This window comes from Vulpes lagopus, chromosome 3 (genome assembly GCF_018345385.1).
Source record: "Vulpes lagopus strain Blue_001 chromosome 3, ASM1834538v1, whole genome shotgun sequence".
Classification (NCBI taxonomy): Eukaryota; Metazoa; Chordata; class Mammalia; order Carnivora; family Canidae; genus Vulpes; species Vulpes lagopus.
In genome coordinates this window covers 32,944,184-32,970,376 of record NC_054826.1, presented here as the reverse complement: position 1 = coordinate 32,970,376, position 26,193 = coordinate 32,944,184, and the positions used below count along the sequence as shown (strand labels likewise).

The 26,193-nt window shown below is 43.8% G+C and overlaps 1 protein-coding gene across 1 annotated transcript in view; it reads right to left on the bottom strand.

The window, feature by feature from the left end:
• The window catches only part of GALNT10 (polypeptide N-acetylgalactosaminyltransferase 10), a 216,815-nt gene that overhangs the window by 119,028 nt on the left and 71,594 nt on the right, over positions 1-26,193 (bottom strand). Inside the window, exon 2 of the mRNA XM_041749418.1 lies at positions 2,110-2,212. Coding sequence (XP_041605352.1) covers positions 2,110-2,212 — 103 coding nt within the window. The remainder of the gene's footprint in view (positions 1-2,109; positions 2,213-26,193) is intronic.

The window sequence follows — 26,193 nt, the reverse complement described above, 5'->3', positions numbered from 1 at the left end:
ATCAGTTTGATGGGAAGGTACAAGCCGACAGGTGCGGCCAAGGGCTGTGCCTACTTCCACACAGCCAGATGACAGAGAGGACGCCACCATCTGTAACTCGGAAGGCTCCGCCGTAAGATGCTGCTGGCTCGTGCCCAGGACGGATGCCGCAAGGGACACAAATTGCAGCCAACAGAAAAAGGAGAGCCAGAAGCATCTGCTTGGGGAGGGAAGTTTCTGGAAGGCAGTACAGAGGAGTGACTCAGTTCAGGCCCTAGAGTCTGGCAGGGTACAGCTTGAAGCCCAAACCTGCTACTCACAGTTTTGTCATCCTGGGCATGCCATTTGCCTTTTTATGATAGGGCTTTGCCCTTTGTATTAATTGGGATAAGAAGATTCAATGTAATGATTAAGGAGCAAAGGCAGGGCAAGATGCCTGGCACTGAGTTAGCACTCATCACAAGCTGGTTCTTATTATTCTTAATAATGTCTCCATTGCTTACTCTTTTTCTTGCTAGTTAGGCCCCTGTTCTGATAATTCTGGTAGGATAACTGGCAAATCGGCTCTTTTCAAATGTTTCCTTTTCAGTTTAAGCAGCACCCACCCTCACTTCATTTTCAATCACTGGCCTACAGAAAAAGCACTGCCATGCTTTAGATTTCCGTGACCACTGGTTATTATATCAGCTCTATTTAGAGGCTTGTTGTAGTCTGTTTTTTTCATAATGTAATCTAAAAAAGAAATCAATAGTGGTGGGTGCCTTTAACTGAGATAAAAACAAATCGTATTCCAATTCTTATATATCTATGGTGCTTTTGAGTATTGTAAAGTTGTTTCCTTCCCATCACCGTACTTGTCACCTTCACAACAACACCCCAAGGTTCTTCTAGCAGGAAGTATGAGCCCCACTGATTGATGGGGAAACCAAGGCTCTGGGAACATGGGATTTATCTGATGGTCACGTGATTGGTCAGTGGTGTCAGAGCTGCCCTCCTGCAGAGTCCAGGCTCTCTAGAGATAACTTTCCACATAATTTCTTTCTTTTCTTTTCTTTCTTTTCTTTTCTTCTTTTCTTTCTTCTTTCTTTCTTTATTTTATTTATTTATTCCTTAGAGACACAGAGAGGCAGAGACACAGGCAGAGGGAGAAGCAGGCTCCCTGTGAGGAGCTTGATGTGGTACTCGATCCCAGGACCCAGAGATCATGACCTGAGCTGAGCAGATGCTTAACCGCTGAGCCATCCAAGCAAACCTCCACATAATTTCTATATAGCCTACTCCTTCCCAGCCCTTCCCAATTCCCCAGTGCAACAGGAACTGCTCCAAAGGCTAATTAGCCAAAGAAAACTTTAGCTGAAGTCTGCTAAGTCCATTCAACCTTGTGGCTACAGAGCTGGAGAGGGACCGGCTCTGTCCCCCAGACCTGGATTCAAGTCCCAAGCCTGTCCTTTTCTCACTGTGTGATTGTGGGCAGATTACCCCACATCTCTGAGCTATAGGTTCCTTCTTGTCAAATGGACCACAAAGGGTGACTTGGGGTTTCACCAAGAAAATGTGCAAAGTAGGGGCAGCCCGGTGCCTCAGCGGTTTAGCACCACCTTCAGTCCAGGGCCTGATGCTGGGGACCTGGGATCAAGTCCCACATCGGGCTCCCTGCATGGAGCCTGCTTCTCCCTCTGCCTGTGTCTCTGCCTCTCTCTCTCTCTGTGTCTCTCATAAATAAATAAAATCTTAAAAAAAAAAAAAGAAAGAAAATGTGCAAAGTGTAGAGGATAAGCCTCACTCACTGCAGGTGTTTAATAAATGTTGGCTCTTATCATGACAGCACTGCCTTTTAGTGGTAAAATATCTCATAAGGCGGGGAGACATCATCTATCACCCAATAAAGGTGGTGAGGACAATTCCTAAAGGCAGTGGATCTGGTGATGTGAGTGGAAAAAGGGGTCAACTAACAGGTGAAGAGGGAGACTCCCAGGAAGCAGAGGAAGGGATGATGGCAAATGCAGAAGAATGGAGAAGGAGTCAACACAAGGTCCGGACATACCTGCTAAACATGCACACACACACACACACACACACACACACACGCACACCTATGTACATGCCAGCGCATGACACTGCTCTCCATACCTACGCGCTGGGCGTCCCTCCTGATGGCTTCTTTGTCATGCCAATCCTTCAGCTTCTGCCCATCTCCCACGAAAAGTATCTTCTTCTGCTGATTGTGTGAGCCCTTAAAAAAAGAGATAAAAACAGTGAAAAAGGAAGAAACAGGAAATAAATTTAATAACAAAAACCCAGAAATGGCACTACTTATGGGAGCTTTTGGTAATAACTGATGGTCTGTCATCAGCTGTTCATTTATGAATCCCCTCAATATACCTTTGTTAGTGCTGCCACATGCCAGTCAGGTGAGCAAAGGTCAGAGGGGTGACAGGTACACAGTGTACGCCCTCCTGGAACTCAGAAAGCAGCAGGAGAGAAACAGATGGACAGACATTTCTTTCTGCCCCCCCCCCCCCAGGGAGAAAGCAGTAAGTGAGCTCCGTCCGACAGAAATATGTGAGCCACAAACATGAGCCACATGTGTAACTTTAAATTTCCCAGAATTCATAGTAAAAAAAATAAATGAAAAACAGATGAATCAGATTTGATACTATATTTTACTTAACCCAATACATTCTAAAATAACATCATTTCAATGTACAGTGTAAAAAAAATTACTGAGCTGTTTTATTCTTTTTTTTTTTTTTTTTGTACTAAGCCTTTGAAATCCTGTGTGTACTTTACAGTTCTATTCATCTCAATTCAGACCCTTCCAGGTGGCTCATGGCTGCATACTGGGCAGGGCAGGTAAGTGAACCTCAAACCAGAGGCCTGGAGAAAAGGCTGTAGGAATTGACCTCCACCTGGGAGAACTAGGGAAAATTTCACAGACATGAGGGTATTTAGGCTGAGCTTCAGGGGAGCAGAAACGAGTGGCAGGGCATTGACTACTTCCAGGTGCCGTGGAGGGGGGCAGGGCTGGGCTGGGCCTGAGGACTTTGGAGCATAGGAGCAGAAGTCAGATCTTGGTCATTTCTACAGTCCCAAAGGCCCAGTCCCAAAGAAGGTAAACATTTGGCGATTGTGTGTGGAATGCGTGAACAAGCAATTGGATGGCTGAGGGAAAATGGGGATATACAGTAGGCACAAGAGAGCAGCCCCTAGGGGCCAGGCTCTGAAGGCATTTATTGTGTCCAGGAGGTGAGTCCATCCTGGTGGGCCCATTAGGAAGTGGTTTCTCTAATTACAGGAGTTGCATTCCAGGATCTGGGTGTCATCAGAATGCACCAGATGCTTCCCCATGCCAACAGTCAAGTCTAAAGACTTGGCCCGGGGGCTCAGTTAGAGCCTTCCCCAGGTAACACTGCATAGCACGGCTGCTTAAATACCTTCCTGTGTTCACATAAATGAGAATGGCTTTCCCTATCATCTTGCCCATTAAAAATTCTGCAGACTTGTTCTTGCCATTGTGGCATGCAAGATCCAATAGTCCTATTTCCTATGTAATTAGCTACAAAGGCCCTGAGCATGTGGCATGCTGCAACATTAACACTAACAAGAAGTAACCAGAATAAAATCATCCCAAAACCTGTTTATTAAGTGTCTGGCTGATCCTTGTGTTAGCAGATTTTCCACAACAGCTCAATATCCTTACATCAGCTCTAATGATAATAACAATCCTTTGCATTCCCTCTCCTGCAGACCTCTCTGCATTGCAAGGAGCAAATTCTGAAAGTTAGCATGCCAGATGTGTTGGTCAGAGAGGGAAAGAAAACTGTGATAACAAAGCCCACGTGCCTACAAACATTTCTTGGGTTTCTCAGAAATCACAGAAGCTGAACTGGAGTTTCCTTTAGCAAGTTTCAAATGCGTTCAGAGACATTTCTACAGGACACACACAGTGCTGCCTTGGGAGGAGGGCTGCTGAGAGTGGGAGGTTGACCCCCCCCCCCCACTTTCAACCAGACCAGCAATGCATCTGTCTGTTTTCTGTACTGGGGTCCCATGTGGATTTCATTTTAAAAAGGCCATCTGCTAAGAACAAATGGACAACCATATGAGCCTTGCGGTGGGTCAGTGACCTGCCTAAGGTAAAATACTCCATTGCCAAGATGTCAAGAGGGTTGGTCAAGGGCTGTTTAGCGATCTTTTTTCTCCAGTCCTCCCTCCCAATTCCTTTTCCCTCTTCTGCAACCCAAAGGCTGGGAACTTCAGTTGACTGCTTAGGTCACTGGCGGAATGAAGACTCTCAACATGCTGAGGCTACCTTACTGGAAGGGACCCATCTAAAGAGGTTCTCAAAGTGTGAGCAGCACTGCCCCACCTGGGGCCTCATTAGAATGTTCATTCCTGAACCCTACCCCAGTCCTCCTGAGGCAGAAACTCTGGGGATGAGGCCCTATGATTTGTGTTTCAACAAGTCCTCCAAGAGATTCTCAGGCACACTCAAGTTTGAGAATCTACTGGTCTAGGATGAAAACAGCCATGATCCTGCCTGCTTGCATGCCGGTCAGACCAAACCTGGGCTCTAGCATCCAAGTTGAACAGATATTTACCATCAAAGGTCACAAAACCCTTAGGTATGGTTGTTGGCAAAAACAATTTTGGCTTTGAGGTTTTGTTTTGTTTTGCCTTGTTTTTTTAATTGAAAGAAGGAAGAAAAGAAGAAGCGTAGAAAAGAAGGAAGATTTTTCTTATTTTTAAGGGTCAGATGACCCTTAAGGACATTTCAAATCTAAAATCCCACGAAGGGCTCAGTTTCCTCCATCTGTTTGTGAAAGTCTTCCCTTGATACTGGGAATGGGGTACAGGCTTGAATCTCATAGTTGTGACCCCATGGAAGTATATTCCTTAAATTTTGTTCTCAGAATGAACAGTGAATTGCTGAACTGACAGGGTAGAGAGGGCCCCAAAATTCTGGGAACTTCACACCCTCAGCTTCTACCACCTGCACTGCCTTTGCTTTCATGATGTTTGACCCTCTGGAATGTTCTACAGAGAAGATTTATGTTGTTTAGGTGGTCCCAATAGTCCTTCTATCTCCCTAAACTAATAGGATGTCAGAGCCTGCAGACACAAGGAGTTCTGCATGTCTAAGCATGTACTTACAGAGGAACCTCAAATACCCAAGAAGCTAAGCTAGCTATCAGAATCAGTTAGTTCACTCCTCTCTCATCTTACAGATGGGGAAGCTGAAGTCCAAAGAGGCCAAGCTACCCAACCAAGGCCACATAAGCAGATAAGAGGATAGGAGCCATGTTCTTTGACTCCCAGGCTATCTTTCGGTGAATAGAGCCTTTGCAGTGTGATTTTTTTTTAAAGATTTTATTTATTTATTCATGAGAGACAGAGAGTGGGGGGGGGGGGGAGAGAGAGAGAGAGGCAGAGACACAGGCAGAAGGAAAAGCAGGCTCCACGCAGGGAGCCCGATGTGGGACTCGATCCCAGGATTCCAGGATCATGCCCTGTGCCAAAGGCAGGAGCTAAACCACTGAGCCACCCAGGGATCCCCCTTGCAGTGTGATCTTGAACAACTTACACGAGTCACAAGTCCAAATTTTCCCACCTGGAAAATGGAGACAGCGCTACCCAATAGGTATCTACCCAATAGGTATTTTCAGAGTTGGTGAGAAAATCTCAAAGACGGAAGGTTATCCTGAGCACTTCCAGAATTTATATATAAAATGTAGACATCAACACCTTTAGGATTTTAAAAATCTACTGTAAATTGACATTTTCTCATCAAATTACCTTGATACAGAACTCAAATTTTGCTATATGGGTTAAAAAAAACCTTCCAATTAATAGGTCTGAGCTTTGGGTAAGAGAAAATTTAGGTTTCAATCCTAGAATCACAGACTTTTCAGTGCCCAAAGGACCCTTTGAATCCTTACCCACAAGCCTTGACAAAAACTGTGGTTAATTTCAGGTGGTTCAGGACTCTCTGAGGCCCATCCATAGGAACTCCACAGATAGATCATCCAAACTACACCAAATGTTTATCAAAACCTATTCTGTGCCAGGCACTGTGCTAGGCACTGGGGAAACAGGCATGACAACAAAGGTCCTGCATAAGTGTTAATGGGGTTTACAGCCAGATCAGTCTCTCTCAAGGGGAGGTTTTTGGGAGCCCTGGGTCCTCATTACAGATGTAATTTTCTGGCCCCACCTTGAACCTATTAAATCAAAGTACCTGAGGGGTGGGAGACCAAGATGTGTTTTTAAACACATTCCCTAAGTGATTCTGATTCACAGTAAAGCTAAGAAAACCATTTGTCTAAATCTAGCTGCCTCAATATACAGATATGAAATCTGAGGTTAACAGAATAGAACAGGTTTGTCCTAATTCCCATAGCTTACCAGCCCCCAAACCCAAACCAAGTCTTGCTGTTCTCTCCCTGGGATAGATTGTGAACTTCTCGAAGGAAGGGTTATCTCTCTTGTTTCAGTTCATCACTATGCATTCCTAGGCCAATACCTGGCCCACCTTAGGCCCTCAATAAATATCAGGTGAATGAGCAAATGGCTGCTCATCAATGGGGCAAGTAGTCTAGTTTAATGACTCTGGTTTCAGAGGTGAAAAAACCTAGGTTTTATTTCCAGGGCAAATTTCCTTGACTGACAAATAGGAAAAACTAACAGACTAACCACAACTTGTGGATTGTTGGGAGAATGAACTGAGCTAATTTACACACAGCATCTAGCTCAAGGTCTGGCACAAAGTTAGGCCTTCTCAGTAAAGGGGGACTATTAATACATTATTTTTAGAGAAAGCTTATGATCTGGTGCTTGTGATGGGCACATCTGGGGGAAAAGAAGAGGGACGGGAATCAAATAATAAAATGATAAGCCCTTCAGGGCAACCAACCTAATACCTGAGCCGTTTCAACTGGCCATTGCTGATAATGGGATTTAGAGAGTCTTCTCATTCACAGAAGGGCACGTGCCCATGTGGAAATTCTTCAGACAAGAAGAAGTTCCTAGTTAATAGTGGCATTTTGCAATTAACAAATGTCACAAGACCTTCGGCAACAAGAAAGGCATGGATGACATTTCTCAAAAGACAGCAATTCCTACACAATCACAATCACTTAATAATGTGCAAGAAAGCACGTCTGGATTTTCAGTCCAGAGTTAACTGTAAATTTCTTTAATTCTATGAACTCAAATATCTGTCTGTAAAAGCTGTGACTGTTTCCCCGCAGCAACTGTCTTTTGCCCTTGATTACCAGGGGTCCTGTGGCTACAGGAAGCAAAGGGGATGGGAGGGAGCATGGCAAGAGAGGCGAGGGACAATCTGTGGAGGAGGCTGCCAGAATTAACGTGGAAATCACATTAAACAATAAATTGGAAATGGCTTTTGACTGGCTGCTCTAAAGAACTGCTTCTGGTATCAGTGTGCTTTTACTTAACATTCCACGGGAAGAATCGATTAGTGTTCAAACAGCCACACACTCACACACACAAATGGAGTTTTAATCTTTTGTTTAATCACTATTTAGCGTGCCTGGCACCCTTTGGAGGGGAGGAAGAAAGGTGGTGAAGCAAGCCAACTGTACTCTGCCCAAGGAGAAAGATCTGTTCAAGTGCACACTCGAATCCCAACATTGCAGATGCGGCAACTCCCTCTCAGAGGATACTGCCACCTATGGCTGAGCTGGTGACTATCTTCAAAATACAGGAAAGGGGCCATCTGCTCTAAAACCACAATGCTAGAAGTTCAACTGAGCAGGTCATCTGCTTCATCTAGGGTCTGAGGACACATTATGGACCAGATTCTGCTGCAAATTTTAGCATGGCTTCTCCCTCCAACCCCCTTTTCAACTAGCCCCACAAAGGCTCTGAGGTTTAAATGACTATATAATTCCAAACGTTTGTCTATCTGCTAAGGAGATTATTCTAATAACCTTCACACACACACACACACACACACACACACACGCATGCATAGAGCAAAGCATTCTCTTCAAGGTTGCCTGCAAGGTTATATTTCAAAGATCAGGTACAGCTTAATTTCGTTGAAAGCATAAAGTTACTTTAAGCAAGGGACTTTGGACAATTGAGTAAATGTACTTCCTTTATGAGTTTTGAGGACATAAGCTACGTTGTTTTTTATGTTTCCATTCATTCAACAAATAAGGATGACTTTGTTGATAAATTGGTATGTCCAAAGAACTGTGGGGGAGATGGAGATAAAGAAGACAGTCCCTGGACTCAACAAATAGCATGGATATGAGACAGGCATGCAAGAAATGAAAAAAACCCCCACAACACTAACATAAGGGCCCCAAAAGTTGTATGGATAAATTCCACAGATATTTACAGGGGCAAAGATTAAATTCTACCTGAGACAATCAGGGAAGGATTCCTACAGAAGCAGAGTCTTTGAGTGAGTTGCCTAAAAGAATGGGTAGGATTTTGATAGGTAGCAACGGGGGGTCAGAATCTAGCTGGAGGGAAAGCATGTACAAAGAAATGGATGTCATGAAGTAAGGGACAGATTTACTTAATGGCAAGGGGCTGATTTGGCTGGAGTGGGATACAAAAAAGAGTCATGAAGGGCACCTGGGTGGATCAGTCTGTTAAGTGTCCAACTCTTGATTTCGGCTCAGGTCATGATCTCAGGATAGTAAGATTGAGCCTTGCAACGTGGCTCCCCACTCCGCAGAGAGTGTGCTTGCTCTCTTTCCCTCTGCCCCTCCCCCTGCTCACGTGTGCGTTTTCTCTCTCTAAAATAAATACATCTTTAAAAAAAAAAAGTGAGAGAGTCATGAGCCATGAGGCCAGGAAGTCTGGACCAGAATCTGAGGGCCTTACACAGCAGCTGTTCAGCAGGCAGGAGCCACAGAAGGTCTCTGAGCAAGGAACAGGCTAGAGTAGCACTCCAAGAACAAAATGGTACTTGCACTTAAATCTCAGAATCCTCCTCTCCCTGGGACAGATGGCAGAAGGAAGATGATCTTGTTTTCACTCAGAGGAAATGCTCCCTCTTTGTGGGCTGAGGACCACTCTCATTCCAGCTTTCCACAGGTCAGACTTAAAGGAGGCTGATGGAACCCCAACCCCAGTAGATAGGACAGCTGTTCTGTGACAACCTACTTTTCACCATAACCAGTACCAAGCTGTATGAGAAAACAAACAAACCTAAAGGGCACTGTCTATGGGGGGACAGAGACACTACAGCCCAGCAACCACAAGACTGCCTAAGTCTGCTGAGCCCAAGTCCAGCGAGTTGGCTCTTCGACTCGGCCACTGGGTGCATCCATTTTCCTCTCTCCAATAACGCCATGGTGTCAAAACCAGGATGCTGGAATCTGAAATCTAGAAGGGGCTTCATTTCCTAAGAGGGTAAAGTCATACACAGACAGGAACCACTGTTAAAAAGGCTGCTCCTGTACTTCCAAGGGCAGAACTATACCACCTGTCCAATTCACCCTTTGTTTTGAATAGATGGCTCTAGAAAAGGTCATTTGCTACTTAAGGTGTGAAAGCTCATTAAGAGACTTTTCCAACAGCAGAGAGAAAAATAGCCAAGATATTTTGTAATGTCTATTATCTAAAGGGCAAACGGAATCTTTAGTAACTTCTCTCTTCCATTCTAAAAGAAGGATATCAACTTTTAACATTTTCTTCAGAGGAAGTTCCCATGTTTTATCATGGGGGGTGTGTATCAGGGAAACAATACTCTGATCAATAATTTGATAGTGTGCACTTGAGTGTCTCACCTATGCACCCACCCATCAGTCTGTCTGCCCCTCTATCCACCCGCTTAAATGTTTAATGAGAACAACCACATGCTAGGCTCTGTGCTAGGTATCCAGGATATTGGTAAGCAAGACAGACAAGGTTAATGCTCTCATAAAGCTTACAGTACTGTGTGTGGCAGAGGAGAATACCCACTTTAATCCAGAACCACAAGTAAATTAAAACAGCTCCAGTGGCATGTGCATAAAAGAAAAGCACACAGTGCAAAGACAGTTCCTTTCTTTCAGATCAGATCAGAAGGGTCTGATCCAGTCAGCAAGGTCAGGAGAGGCTTCCTTGAAGAAACAGAGGGAGTATGATTAGGAGTTAATTCAACAGAGGGAGAAGAGCACTCCAGATAGCGGGAAAAGCAAGGCTGTGCAAAAGCCCTATGGCTAGGCAAATATGAAACACAAGTGCACTGCAAGAAAAAGCAGTGTGTGTGGCACACAGAGGAGGAGGGGAAGCCTAGTGGGGATGAGAGGTGGGTGAGTAGAAGGACTTTGTCTGTTCTAGTATTTTATATAATATGGAGGTGTGGCAAGATCAAGTGGTATTTGGAAAGTTCTCTTGTGGCCAAGTGGAGAAGGGATTAGGAGAGAAAGAAGGGTGGAACTGAGGGAAGAGGCTATCAGAGCATATATGTATAGGCAGAGATGATGGAATAGGAAGACAGAAGTGGGGATGGACATAGATTTGTTTTTTAATAGAGTCACAAGGGGTCTGCAGGTCTGTAGTCAAGAAATGCAGCCTGAGAACTTTGACACTTGGGTGATAAGTTTATCTTTAAGGTCCATAAGCCGTCGGGCAGCCCCGGTGGCTCAGCAGTTTTAGCACCGCCTTCGGTCCAGGGCGTGATCCTGGAGACCGGGGATGGAGTCCCACGTCGGGCGCCCTGCGTGGAGCCTGCTTCTCCCCCTGCCTGTGTCTCTGCCTCTCTCTCTCTCTGTGTGTCTCATGAATAAATAAATAAAATCTTAAAAAAAAAAAAAAGTCCATAAGCCCAAAGTCCCATGGATGCAGGTGGCACTGACCTGGGGCCTGAGCCCGGACCTCCCCTTGCCTACCCTGCTGTTTGTTTCTCACATGTTACTTTCAGTCTAAGCCCTGTTCTTCGACAACCACTCGGGGAAATGAGACCTAATAAGAATTGTATCATACGTATATTAACCTTCAGGAATTAAATGCCACGTAGTCAAAAAGAAAAGAAAACAAACACTAACTGAGGAGGCTGGCAATCCTCCCAATCCCTATGCTCAGGGAGCCTGTGCCATGGAAGGTTGTCCCTAGCAGCCCAGCTCTCCCCAGCCTCTGGAATGCGAACACTTTGGTACTGAGTGAGCTTTCTCTCGGACGTTAAGTATTTTTCACTACCTCAGAAGGCACTGTGATGACTTCAACCAAAGAAATTGTCATTGGTTTTAATACTGGGGGAAAAAAACTGCCTAAACTGAACTTTTGAGAGGTGGTTTGTCATTATATTCCATGGGCAACTGTCAAGGGTGATTCTAATTTTATGTTATTTCACCACCTACAGTGGTGAGTTTATTATAACCTAACCCTTTCATAAGATGAGACTTTACTATGTTATTATTGTCATTATAGCCACTTTGAAGATGACAAAACTGAGGCTTGGAGAGAAAATCAATATGAAAGTGTTTTGCAAACTGCCAACCACCCCATGAGTGTGATCATCACAATTAATGTTTCCTTCTGCACACATTTGCCCACTTCTTCCCACATCTCGGAACATAGCTCTTAAGAAAGAAAAACTCGCTGGTGTGAATCAGACTTCTGCGCCTTGTTGACAAGGGGTCTTGAAAATCTCAGTCTAATTGATAAGTGATCGACCACAGGAAAGTCTCCAAAAACTGTTCTCAGAGGCTTGGTGGATCGAGCACAACAGAAGGTCATTACACTGCTCTGCAGAGCAGATGTGGATGTGTAAAGAGGAAGGCAGGCAAAACTGGCAGGCTGAATGGAAGGCAACTTCCAAGCTCTTTGGGGAATTGAAAAATGACTACAAACACATCCTACTGGTCTCCTACTTAGAGAATTTATAACTGAAACACCAAGCAATGTAGTAGTTGCTCTCTTAGCAGTGATAATTATAATCAGAATCCCCCATTCTGAAGACAACAAAACAAAGAGCGTAAGAACACGTGCTTTGGAGTCAGAAAGAGTTCTGCTTTGTTTGCTAGCTGTGCAACCTGAAGCAAGTTACCTTGTTTTCACAAGCCTTGGTTCCTCAAGTATAAAATGGGAGATATTAATAGTACCTGGCATAAAGGTTACTGTGAGGATTAAATGAGATACAACCTGTGGAGGTCTTAGCAGTGTTTGGTATTTAAGGAGCACTAAAAATCATAGCTATCATTATTAGTTTTTATTTGGCTAGTACTTTGCAATCTACAAAGTATGTGTATATATATATTCATTTACTATATAGTGAATAATATAATATATATATTATTCACTATATAGTGAATAATATATATATAGTGAATATATATATATATATATATATATATATATATATTCACTAATATATCTATTTCTTCACTACAATCACACCAGGATGAAGGCAGGCATAATAATGCTATCATAATGTTCTTCCTTGGGGATCCTCTCAGTACTGTGCTCCCAGCAACCCTTCACAGTGAGCCAATGATGGCCAAAGGATAGGCCCTATCTGCCATGCCTGCCTTGAGCTAGAAGAGTGAATTCCCAAGTACCTGGGAGGCTGTGATCCGCTGGTGGATTTCTACAATCTTAGATCTTCTTTCAGGCTGGCTGACTATTCACTGTCTGCAAAGGTCCCCCAAGGCAGTGGGGTGAGGAAAGCGGGGAAAGCAGGTAACTGATGGCTGTTCTCCTCTGGTGCTGCCCTCCCCTCCCCCCACAACTACTGGAGTCTTCCATGTGCCATGACCTGTAGTCACAGAATCGAGATGCTGAGTGGGAGCTGAGGTGCTATCTCCTCTGATGGTCCACTGGACCCAGTAACTCTTTCTTTGCTGGCACATGCACAAGTCCCTGAGATTGGCTTGGGCCACCTAGGGGAGTGGGAGTGCCTCTATACAGATGACTACAGTTATTAGAAAATTCCTTCTAAAAAAAATAAATAAATAAAAATAAAAAAATTTAAAAAAAAAAAAGAAAATTCCTTCTGGTTCTTAGCTCCTTGGGTTCCTTCCTGGTCCACAAGGAAAGTCTCTGACTGGATTATGATCCTGCCCCCAACCCTGCCGTCTGCCATCTTGGAAACCTCTAAATTCCTCTCCATTTCTCTTGGGGTGGGAGCCCATTGAGCAGCATTCCCACCACCTCCCCCACTCCCACCTTACTCTCACTCTGCCATTCTCGTTCTTCTATACTGATCTCTTAGACATACAGTGGCCCAGGCAGGATACACGAGGTGTAGCCTCAACAGCACACAGGATCGTGTACTCAGAACACACTGCTTTGCTATGAAAGTAGACGGTCCCTACAGAAACAAATCCCAACTCTCAGGTAGACCTTCTCTGGCCTCCCTGACTAGATCATAACTTCTAACTGTGCCCTGATAGCATCCTTACCTCTTCTTTGTGATTTCATATTCATTTGGGTGATTATTTCATTATTGTCTGTCTCTCCCCAAACTGTGAAGTCCATGACAGTAGGAGCTGGCAATTTTTGTTAAATGAATGAATGAGTGGAAACATCTTTTGTTTTATCTTTTCTAGATAAAGGAAGGTCATCCATGATTAGATGTGTCTAATATAGTCACAAGGATTTAATATCATAAAGGGGTTCTGAGGATTAACTTTATCCTCTGACTAAAAGGTTTCAGGTCAACTTAATGGGCTACAAAACTAACGAGAGATGGCTTACCTGGATCCTAAAATGATTTCTAAAAAATGCAACAGCCTAAACTCTTCTACCTTCTTTCATTTTCAAACTATTTCCTTTTTGGATCCCTAACGTTAAGGTTTGTGCACAAATTGCTGTACGTTCCCAAGGAGCTGCTCTCTCTTTCTGCCATAGTAATGGTAATTTTAGCTAGGGATAGGACTTCTCGGAATAAAGGTGATATTTCCCAGGCATCCTGACAGCTAGCTGTGGCCTAACTAGGTCCTATTCAATGAGATGTGAATGCGGCTGTTTTATGGCCAATCCATGGAACCCACCTAAAGCAATCATCATTCCTTGTATCTTACTGCCCAGAACACAAGTGCCACCATGCTGGATCATGCGATAGAGGTCCACACCCTAGAGATGGTGAGTATCTGGTGGGAAGGAGCCCTAGATTCCTGAGGACTGTAGGGAGTGGAGTGGTCACATCATTCCTGGACTGTAACCTCCTAGACCTTCTCTTGAGGCTTGAGGCTTGAAAACCTGAAAAATAGCTTGGTATGATGCAGAAGAACCTGGAAGAGGATCCAGAAGACCTGGGTTTCAGACTTCTGGCTCTACATTTATGAAGTAGACAGTAGGACAGTAGGACAGTAGGCAGGTCCCTTGTCTTTCCAGATCTCCATTCTCTGACTGTAGAAGGGAGGTCAAAATAGTATCTGTCTACAACATGACTGTATAAAAAATGGTAAGGAATCCACAAAAAGGTAGTAAAACTAGTGAGTTTAGCAATGTCATTGGATATGAGGATGACAAATTAAAATCAACTACATTGCTAAATAACACCAATGAATCTTTGGAAATTGAAATAAAACATAGCATTTAAAATGATATAAAAAATACTAAATTTTTTTAGTAAAAAAATTGACACCTGGGTGGCTCAGCAGTTGAGCATCTGCCTTTGGCTCAGGACATGATCCTAGGGTCCAGGATTGAGTCCCGCATCGGTCTCCCTGAGGGGAGCCTGTTTTTCCCTCTGCCAGTATCTCTCTCTATCTCTCATGAGTAAATAAATAAAATCTTAAAAAAAATACTTGAGGGATTAATTTAACAAAAGCATGTAAGAGCTATACACTGAAAATTACATAACACTGATGGAAGAAATCAAAGCTCTAAATAAATGGAGAAATAAATGGAGAGATACATAATATTTATAAATCAGAAGACTCGATATTGTTAAGATGTCAGTCCTCTATCTATAGACTCAATATAATCTTTGCAGAAATTAACATGAAAGGGACATAGAAACTTAATCAAAGCAACTTAGAAAAAGAGGAACAAAGTTGGGATTCTTACTATCTACTAATTTTAAGGCTCCTATAGGGCTTCAGTGACCGAGAGAGTGTGGTACTTGTGTAAGGAAAGACACGGGATTGATGGGAGCCAAATGGAGATTCCATTTATATCATCAGTTGATGCTGAACAGAGATGCTAAGGAAATTCAATGGAAAAGGATAATCTTTTCAATAAATGGTGGAATATTCCAATAAATGGAATCACTAAATATTCATTTGCCTAAATATAAACTTCAATCCTTACCTCACACCATACACAAAAATGAACTTAAAATGGATCACTGACTTAAATGTAAGAGCCAAAATTATAAAATTTGTACAAGGAAATATGGGAGCAAACATTAGTAACCTCAGTTTAGGCAATGGTTTCTTATATAGGACACAAACAGTGCATGTAAATAATGCTGTAATGGACATTGACATAAAAATGCCTATGTGAGTCCCTGCTTGCAGTTCTTTTGGATATGTACCTAAGGGTGTTATTACTGGGTCATCTGGATACTTCTGTGTTTAATTTTTTGAGATTAAGTGTAAGATACGGATAAACTGAAATTCATTACAATTTAAAAGTCTTTGTTCTCTGAAGGGTAAGCCATGGACAAAGAGGATATATTTACAAAACACATATTTGATGAATGACTTATATTCAGAATGCATATAGCATATATTACAGCTCAATATCATTAGTCATTAGGGAAATGCAAATCACTTTTGCATTTTGCATCATTAGGGAAATGATCTCATCATCATGAGATACCAACTTGTACCTACTAGGGTAGTGATAATTGTAAAAAAGGGAAAATAACAAATGTTGGCAAGGATGTGGAGAAATTAGAACCCTTGTGCTTTGCTGGAGAGAATGCAAAATAGTGCAGCCACTGTGGAAAGTAGTTTGGTGGTTTCTCAAAAGATTAAACACAGAAGTATCCAGATGACCCAGTAATAACACCCTTAGGTACATATCCAAAAGAACTGCAAGCAGGGACTCACATAGGCATTTTTATGTCAATGTCCATTACAGCATTATTTACATGCCCAAAAGGTAGAAACGCCTCAGGTGTCCTTCAACAGATAGAGGGATAAACAAAACATAGCACATACATATGATGGACTATTACTCAGCCATAAAAAAGGAATGAAATTTTGATACATGCTACAATGCAGACAGACCTTGAAAATATCATGCTTAATGAAATAAGGCAGACGACAGAATGATGCATATTATATGATTCCACTTACATGAGGCACTTAGAATAGGCAAGTTCAGAGCGGAAAAAAACTAGAATAGAGGTTACCACGGGGGAGGGAGGGAGTAGTGCTTAGAAGGAGTCATTATTGTTGGGGCTGATGAAAAAGTTTTGAGTATAGTGTTAATGGTTACATAACACTGTGATGTCTTCAATATCACTGAATTGTATTCTTACAAATGGTTAAAACGGTAATTATGTTATGTATCTTTTATCACATTATAAAGAAATACCTCCCTTATCCTTCCTCATCCCTCCCCCCAAAAGCTAATTCTTCCAATTTTCAACCCTTACAAATTCTAATAACTCTCTTGGAAATTCACAATGGATGTTAACATATTTAGGCTCTGTAAAGCCTCACAGAAAAGAAGGCTGCCTAACTTTGTTTACTCCAGCATTTCACAAATTTATTTGATGAGAAGTTCCCCCCACCCACGCACCCCTGGCTGCTAGCAAATGATTAACATCCTGAGGAACTCAGGGACCCTGTTTTGAAACTCGATGCTAATGACAGGGTTTATGAGGAAGAACACAACATGATTCCTCCCCTCCGCAATGTGCAGTTTTTGGTTTTTACTTTGAAGCATGATGTAGACAATGGAACAAGAGCACAAAGATTTCAAGCTGACATACTGACTTGGAAGGAGGGAAATAAAGTTTATGATAATATGAGATTTTCTAAAAGAAAGCTTTAGTCACCTTCTGAAGCATCTGTCATCCGTATCTACTCACCTCTCCATTCATCCATCTGAAAAATGTTAATAGTGCAACTATCATTTGTTGGCCCTGGGTTAGGTTTAGGTGCTTTGGGGAGTATCATAAAAGACAGTTTGTCTACAGAATAGCCAGATTTGAGATCACTTCATTCTAAAAATTGCTACTGGGACCTGGAAGAAGAGCCATGAATTACTCTAGAGTAATCATTCTGGAAACAGTTCTGCAGAGGGCATTTGGGATGGGCACTGAAGGATGAGCATAATGTGGGCTAGCAAAAGCACCACAAAAGTAAAGGTGATAAGGTTGCCAGGGAATGTCCCTTATACAGAAAATACAGACTACTTTAAAAGCCTGGCTTCTTACAACTCTGGTTAATGGATCATTTTACATTTTCTGAATGGTTTCTCATACGTAAATTTCTCCAAAAAACCTTGGTTAGCTTGAGAAACAATGCATTTGAAGTTAGAACAAAGCTCTTGTTCTTCCTCTAGGGAATTCAGGAAGATTTCTCAGGATAACTGTGGTAGATTTATTGAAAAAGTGGCCCTGATCCTCCACCCATCCCTGCTTCCACATCCTATGCAGTGGGATCCTGAGGTTCCTCTCATTAGCAGGTGGAATCTACTGCCTTGCCTTCTAAATCAGGGCAGGCATTGTGACTTGCTTTGGCCAAAATAATGAAACAGATCTCCACGCCCAGACAAGGCCAGCAAAGCCACCCAGCCCAGGCACAGCTAACCAGAGACACAGGAGACAGCACAGACAAGACCAGAGAAGCCACCCAACTGATCTGTGGACCCATAAGGGATAATATATGATTGCTTGTTTGAAGTCACTGCTTGAGCTTTGGGGTAGGGTTTGTTTTTTGGTTTGGGGGGGGGGGGTTGGTGGTAGTAGAGAAGTGATAAATGAACTTTGAGAGGATTCAGTTCAGTTTTGTGTTTACAGCCAAAGGTGCCAAAATAGAAGCACAACTACAGGAATCCTATCCTCTTGCCTTATTTTTTTAAAAGATCCAAATCACACCTGTATTCTCAAGCTCAATTCAAATACCAGATCCTCAAATACTATATCTTAATTCTATTCCCTTCTACTTAAATAATAGTCTTCCTCCCATTGCCCTCTCACTGCATTCTTTCTACCCGTCTCTTTTTGGAAGTTAGCCCTGAAGGTCTCCAATGATAACCATTTGTATACGTGTCATTCTTGTCCACTGGATTCTAAGCCAGTGCTTTCAAACTATCTGTGATGTAAAACCATTTTGTTTTAATTTCTAATTCACTGTGAATCAAACCATCTGTGGTAGACAGAATTATAAGAATGACTTCCAGTGACCCTCATCCTGTTATACTCCTCTCCCTTTAAGTGTAAGTGGAACCTGTGAATACAATGAGATGTTCCTCCTCTGATTACACTGGGGTAGAGGCCAAAGATTATCCAGGTCGACATAATCTAATCACATGAAAAAGCAGAGCGTTTCCTCCATCTGGCAGTATTAGAAGTCAAAAGGATTCAAAGGATGAGAAGAATTTGATGTGGCATTGCTGGCTTTGAAGACTGAAGGACCATGTGTAGATGGCCTCTAGGGGCAGCAAGCCACCCCTGGCTGACAGCCAGCAAGGAAACAGGGACCCCAATCCTACCACCACCTGCCAACAACCTGAGTGGGCCTGGAAGTGAATTCTTCTCACAGCCTCCAGAAAAGAGCCTTAACTGAACAGAGAACCCAGTTAAGTTGGCTTGGACTCATGACCTATAAAACTATGAGCTAATAAATGCATATTATTTTAAGCCACTAAGTATGTGGTAATTGCTGCAAAACAAAACTAATGCACCCCTATCTAGTGTGGCAGATTGTATTTTCCAAAGGTAGCTGTAACAAAATCTTATGACCCACGTCTACGTCTAAAACCTTTCCACAAGCCTATTAAAAGGTAGAATGTGGGGGATCCCTGGGTGGCTCAGTGGTTTAGCGCCTGCCTTTGGCCCAGAGCGCGATCCTAGAGTCCCAGGATCGAGTCCCATGTGGGGTTCCCGGCATGGAGCCTGCTTCTCCCTCCTCCTGTGTCTCTACCTCTCTCTCTCTCTCTCTATCACAAATAAATAAATAAATAAATCTTAAAAAAAAAGAATAAAAGGTAGAATCTGTGTCTCTTCCCTTTGAAGTTGGGTAGACCTTTGTGAAAGCCTCAGCCAGGAGTCCGTCAGAAGAGATGCAATGTGACTCCTGAGATACAACTGTAAAAGTTCTATGTACTTCTGCCTTGCTCTTGTGGAACCCAGCCACTATGTGATAAAGCAGCACCTCCCTCTTCCTCTGGACAAGTCAACGTGGAAAGGAACCGATAGCCAGCACCAACTTGCCAGCCACGTGAATGTGCCATCTTGGAGGCAGACCCTCTGGCCCCAGGGGAGGCATCCCAGCAGGCACTACTGTGTGGATCAGAGATGAGCAGTCCTGCCCAGCTGTGCTCAAACTGCAGGTTTGTGAGCAAATAAAGGACTATTGCTATTTTAAGCCACTGAGTGTTGGGACAGTTTGTTAAATAGCAATGATAACTGGAACAAGTATACAGCTTGTTCCTCATGGAATTCATCATAGAAGTTCAACAGCATGTGAACTGATCTATAGTTATTCAATAAGACACATCCACTGAGCATGTACATGGCTGTAACAACAATGTCAAACTGCCATAAAAGTTTCTAAATGCTTATCTTCAATTTCTCTGTTTATCTCATGGAGAACTGGTGGTATTCTACAGACTACACTTTGAGAGGCATGGCCTTTAAAACATTTCTGGGCTGAGCCCATTGTCATTCACCTCTGCATCCTCCCAAATACCTGTTAGAATTCCCAGAAATAGGAAGAATTCAGTAAATGTTATGGACTGAATAGAACACCCCAAGAAAGCCATGGCTGAAAGCTCAACTCTCTCATTTTATAGATGGCAATGTGACAGTCCAGAGAGATGAAAGGATGCATTCGGTATCATGGGATAAGCTAGTGGTAGAGCCATGAAACCTTCTAACCTAGGCTTTGCCAACCCAACTACCTACATATAAAGAGGGTGTAAGACAATATACAAGGAAAGAGGCTGGTGAAAAGAAAGGCAAGTGTATAGATGCCCACGTAAGGGGAGGGGCAGCTGCCAGCTGACTGCCACCAAGTGAGGGCAAATGAAGACAAATGTTCAGTATGTATTTATGTATGTATTTATTTATTTAAGATTTTATTTATTCATGAGAGACACAGAGAGACAGAGAGAGAGAGGGGGGCAGAGACACAGGCAGAGGGAGAAGCAGGCCCCATGCAGGGATCCCGATGCAGGACTCGATCCCGGGACTCTAGGATCATGCCCTGGGCCGAAGGTGGTGCTAAACCCCTGGGCCACCTGGGCTGCCCAAATGTTCAGTTTTTGTTTTTTTTTAAAGATTTATTTATTTATTTATTTATTTATGATAGACACACACACACACACACACACACACAGAGAGAGAGAGAGAGAGAGAGAGAGAGAGAGAGGCAGAGACACAGGCAGAGGGAGAAGCAGGCTCCACGCCAGAAGCCTGACGCAGGACCCGATCCCGGGCCTCCAGGATCACGCCCTGGGCCAAAGGCAGGCGCCAAACCGCTGAGCCACCCAGGGATCCCTAAATGTTCAGTTTTTAAAAAGAAGCTGGAGAATTCAAGTTTCTAGACAGTGTTTCTTACTTTTTAATATGCTATCTAGATAAGCAAATATGTTTGCATGCTAGATTTTGTCCAGCAGTCCAACAATTTGTAATTCCTGAGCACCTCCCACTTACAGGTAAAGAAACTAGGGTCCTGAAAGGTTATAGATTTAACAAAGAACATACAAGAAGTGGTGAGGTTATTTCTGACTTGTCCAGGAATTTGATGATGATCATCATCATCATCGGTATAACCAACACTCACTGAATACCTACTATGGGCAAGACACTAGGCTAAGCACCTGGACTTACAATCTCATTTAATCCTTTCAACAGTTTTAGAAAGTAGGAACCAGGATTTCCTCTTTTTACAGATCCAACAAGAGACCTGGAGAAGCTAAGTAACTTGCCAAAAGTATAGAGTAAGTAAGCAGTAGGTCTGTGTTTAAACCAAATGTTCACAAGGGAAATGGGTTTTCTACCATTCATCATCATTTCACTGTCCCTTTAGCAGCCTATCAAACCTCCCAGGTTCAGTTTTACCTGGAATGGCTAGAAAAATCCACCCTTTCACATGTGTCCATCACTTCAAGCCAGTGGCAACAATCCGAGGGTGAACTGTTTCTTGTCCCCTAGAGTCCGAGTGACGCTGAGCCTGTGCACTGCTCATCCTTCCCAACAGCTGCCTCCCCAGAGGGGCAGGGTGTGTCTGCAGCTAGAGCAGTGAGAGCAGCAGCTTGTGCCACAGTGTTAGGATTCCCCAGCATCCTTTGCTAAAGAGAAGGGAAGTACAGGACTGAGAGGTGGGAGGTGCCTGAGGAAAATCGGTTAGACCTGTCATTTCAAACTATGTTCAATGGATCCCTTGGAGATGCTGCAGCTGGGAGCTGAGCCAGGGGTGTCCTGACAAGAGGGGCTCCGATTTCTTCTTTGCCATACATTCATTAGGCTTTCAAGTAAGATTATAAGACAAGTGTTCTACTGCTAAAAAAAAAAAAAAGAAAAAAGAAAGAAAAAAAAATCTAAGAACCAATGATCTAAGCCAACCCCTTGACTGCATTTTTTTAAAGACAGACCCTATAATTTGATTTGCAATTATAACAATAATGAAGGCACACAGCAAAAGATTTAAATAGTCAAAAGGGTATACAATGAAAAATATAAATCTCTCCCCACTCCCAACCTCTATTCCTATTCCCTAGAGATAACTACTATTAACATTTTCTGAGTAATCCTTTCAGAATTTTTTTTTTTTTATTTTTTTTTTTTTTCCTTTCAGAATTTTTAATAAGGAAACCAAACCCCTGAGGTTGGCTTATTTGAGATTATTCAGCCAAGGCTATGTACTGAATATCATGCTTCTGGCATTTCTCTCCCTCTTTTAACTTGCAAAAGTGTCAAATGTTTTCATAGTAGATTGCAAACTCTCCCCATCCACCTGTAGCTTCAGAAACCATACATGCCACATCTTCTGGCCTCACGCACAAAACAGGAAGCTTTCGTGTCTTTTTTCATGTGACCACATTTTCCCATGGTCTTCATTTGATATGGTGGAAAAACAACCAGAGTCACATCCTCAAATGGCCAGTGTCCAAGCCAGGATCAGCAGCTGGAAAGTGCACGGTCAGTGAGAGTCTGAGCCACTGGATGGGAACTCAAGCTTGAACCCAAATCCTAGAAGGGGCAACATCTCTGTACCATTGGCTCCTCTCTGGGCAACTGTCAACCTCTGAGGACCAGCCTCCTGGCCCTCAGGCTGCAGCCCCCAATTCCCAACCCTCCTGCCTGCTTCCTGTGCCTCATTCTGCATCCATCTGCAGTCGCTTTTCCTACATGCTTTCTATTCTGGACCCATCTTGTCTTCCCAGGAGTAAAGGGGTATATAAGTCCACTCGGCTGAACCCCTTGTCTTCCCAGGAGTAAAGGGGTATATAAGTCCACTCGAAGCCTCTTTCTTTCCTTGAGAAGACCCAAAGGGCCAATATTTACTGGGCTTTCCATGTGCCAGGCTCTGCTAGGCATTTTTTTAAAAAAAGATTTTATTTATTTATTCATGAAAGACACACAGAGAGAAAGGCAGAGACATAGGCAGGAGATGCAGGCTCCCTGAGGGTAGCCTGATGCAGGACTCGATCCCAAGACCCCGGATCACGACCTGAACCAAAGGCAGAAGCTCAACTGCTGAGCCACCCAGGTGTCCCTGTGCTAGGCAATTTGCAGGCGTTAGCCTCACAGTACACTGAAAAGCGGCACTAATTATTACCGTCCCATTTTACAGATAAGGAACGTGACCAGGAAGCTGGCACGGGAATGCAGGGCTGGCTGACCACGGCTCAGGGGAGGCATGCTCAAGTTCCAAAACTGGAGGGAGGGTTGCTTTTGGCCCTGAGGCTTCTGACATCAAGCCTGCCCAGGACACTGTCCACATCGGGTTCTGGAAGGGGACAAAACACCCACGGTACCCCTGGCCGACTCTTGGTAATTCCCCTCCATTATCTAACAGCCTAGTCCTTTCTCAAGGCTCTTGAAGTGGACTCTGAGCAGAGAGAAGGCCTCAGATCTGTGAAAAAATTAATCCCATGTTACTTGTCAGCAGAGGTGCGGGCTCCCTGCTGTTGCCTAGGTTACATGCCTGTAGCTTAAGCCACTGCCAATCACTCCCCTATTTACCTTAATTAATCAGATTGGCGTGGCTCCCTCTGGCAGGGGTTCGGCCCTCCCCTCCTCGGGGAGAGGACTGAAGTACTACCGCGGAGATGCAGCCCTGGAAGCCGGCATGGGTGGGAAGAGCACCTCAGAGGGGCCACCTGGAACCACGGCAGGGAAAAGAAACGTTCCCTGTCAACGGCGTTCACTTGCCCAGAAATTTCGGCTAGAGCTCAGGAGGCAAAAATGCGCTGCCAGGCAGGGCATAATTATAAGTTGTATGATTCAGGTTAACCAAAAGAAAGGCATGAGGCCTGAGCAAACAGCTGTCTCATATGCAAAGGGCCTCATTTCACTTGTTATGCTTTTAAAAATTACACAAGCAGGAGGTGGAGGGGGGGTGGGAAGCCCCTCGGTCTTCATACTGCAGAGGATTTGTTTTGTAAGAAACGCACTCTGCCAGCTGGCCTGAATCCGAGTGTGGACTCTACCTGCGTTTCAGGCTTTCCATTCTTTCCTCTCTTGGTGTGCATTTTAGTTTTCTAAAAGAGTCACAGACGACGGGACATGAGGCACTTACTGGGTCACTGTCTGAAATGTGTCAGGGCTCACAGAACACAAAATTTACAGACCTATTAACTTCAGCCTCCTTACCAGATAGACACGGACACAGACACACCCACATAAGCCCTTGGACTTGGAAAGCCTGAATGTAGCCAAGTCATATAAAGAAGCCCAGGATTCTGTTAAGTCCCACACTGATCCCTCTGTGCTTCACTTGTAGCCTCATTGACAGGATTTAAATATCTGTCCAGGCTAGCTATCACGTCACCAGTCTGAGTTCTTGCTCTCCTTTTAAGGCACAGAAGTGAGCAACACAAGTTGCTCCCAGCAAGTGAATCCTGACTGGCCATATGATGTCCCAGGGGCTGTGACTTTACATGTGACCTTGAGCAGGGTACCTATTGACCAGGTCTCGGTTTCTTCAAATAAGGGGAAGGAGAAACCTGCCCTGAAGACTTCATTGGCTGTATGGAGGCTCAAAGGAGACCACGTATGTATATAATAAAGCATTCTGTGATTATGAAGGGACAGGCATGTGGATGTGGCCATCATCACTGTCTGAACCCATGAAACCAGTGGTCTCACATTGTTTAGTTAAGGATGTGGAAATCACTCTGCCCATCTGTTACTTGTTTGCAAAAAGTCTGCTGAGTCTGTGGGTCCAGACCATCTTCAGCCTCATCCTGCCCTTGTCTTAGGCAAAATAAGGCTAAGTTCAGTTGACTCGGTAACTGGTTATCAAGTCACACAACCAGACTGGAGCTAGATCAAAGCCTTGCATGAGGAAGACATGCTATACTGTTCCAACTTTGAGATTCACCACAGGAAACTGATGGATGAGTTAGTGACGGCTGGAAGATGGGCAACACAGCTCTGGTTAGACAGGAAAGCTCCCATTGTTGAGCCAGAGAGCGGACAGGAGCAGCCCAGGTCACATGCAGTCACACAGAGGAATCAAATATGTTCTGAGAGTTGGGATCACATGAGTCCCACCAGAGACCTCAGCCAAGTCACCCAGCTTTGGGGGAGGAGTGTAGCCTCTGACAGGAGAAAGAGCAGGGTCCCTGGACCCCAGCTCTGGGGAGTCAGCATCCTCATTTGGTAAGACACTTGGACTTCCTACAGTAGCTTCAGTGCCTGAATTTTCTCCTTCCTTCAGACAAGGGCCACCTTCACCTGGGTGTCCCCTTTGGTCTCCTGGCCCACAGCCCAGCTCCTTTTGTCCTCTGCCAGTCTGGCCCTAAGTCGTCTACCCGCAGATATCCCAATGTCCTGTCCGCCTAGTCTGTGCCAGCTCCCTCTTCCTGTCCTACCATCCTGCATCCACTCACTGTCAGAGGCCCACAGGTGGCCTGACTTAGGCTGTGGAAGCCTATCTGGCTCAGCTCAGGGACTCTATTGAGTCCCTGCCACATCCAGTTTGGCCCTGTTCCACTTCCCACGGTCTCACCTTTCTGTCCTGGGTCCAGGCGGCTTTTAGAGTCCTTCCAATACCACACAGAGGAGGAAGCACATCACAAGGTACTAAGTGGCTCTGGCATGTTACAGACCCCTCTTTTGGACCACCAAATAATTCGACAAGGTTGTTGGGATTTTTTGTTTTTGTTTAAATAATATATTCATGGAATCCAATAAGAGAGCCAATATTGTTGGGATATAATATAAAAGTTCCTGGAAAAGAACAATAACGGCTAACATTTATTGAGTTTAATAATTTTTAAGCCCCTGCTTAAAAACTTCCAATAATTTCCCATCACTCTTAAGATTAAACCAAACTTCTTAACATTCTCAGGAGGTCCTAAATGGCCTGGTCTCTGCCTACCACTCCAGCACATCCTACACCATGCTCCCCTCGGTCTCAGAACTCTGGACACTCCTGAGTTCCTCAAAGACACCTCACTTTTCCTGCCACGAGGCCTCTGTGCATGCTATTTCCTCAAGAACACTTGTTACACCCTGTTCCCACTCCACTACATTAACTTTACATTTCAGCTCAGATGCCATTCCTCCAAGAAGCCTTCCTTGACTTCTCAGTCAAGGCTTCTGGCAAACACAACAATCCTATTCTTCACAGCATTAAGTTAGTCAGCAGACCTTTATTTGAAGTGATTATTTAATTAAGGCATATCCATGCCTGTATTATAGGCTCCCGAAGGGTAGGGGCAGTATCTGTTCTGGCTCACCTGGCAGTGCAGCAGACACACGGGTGCTCAAAAACCGTTGGCTGAATAAACTGAATGGATGAATAGGTGCATATTATGTGCTAGTCTCTGGAATGAGTCCCTCTCAATGTATTATCTCTTTTATCCTCAAAACAACCCTTTGAGGTGGGTACAATTATTAAGTCCAAGTGACAGACAGTAGCTAAAATTTTATAAGGATTTGGTAAT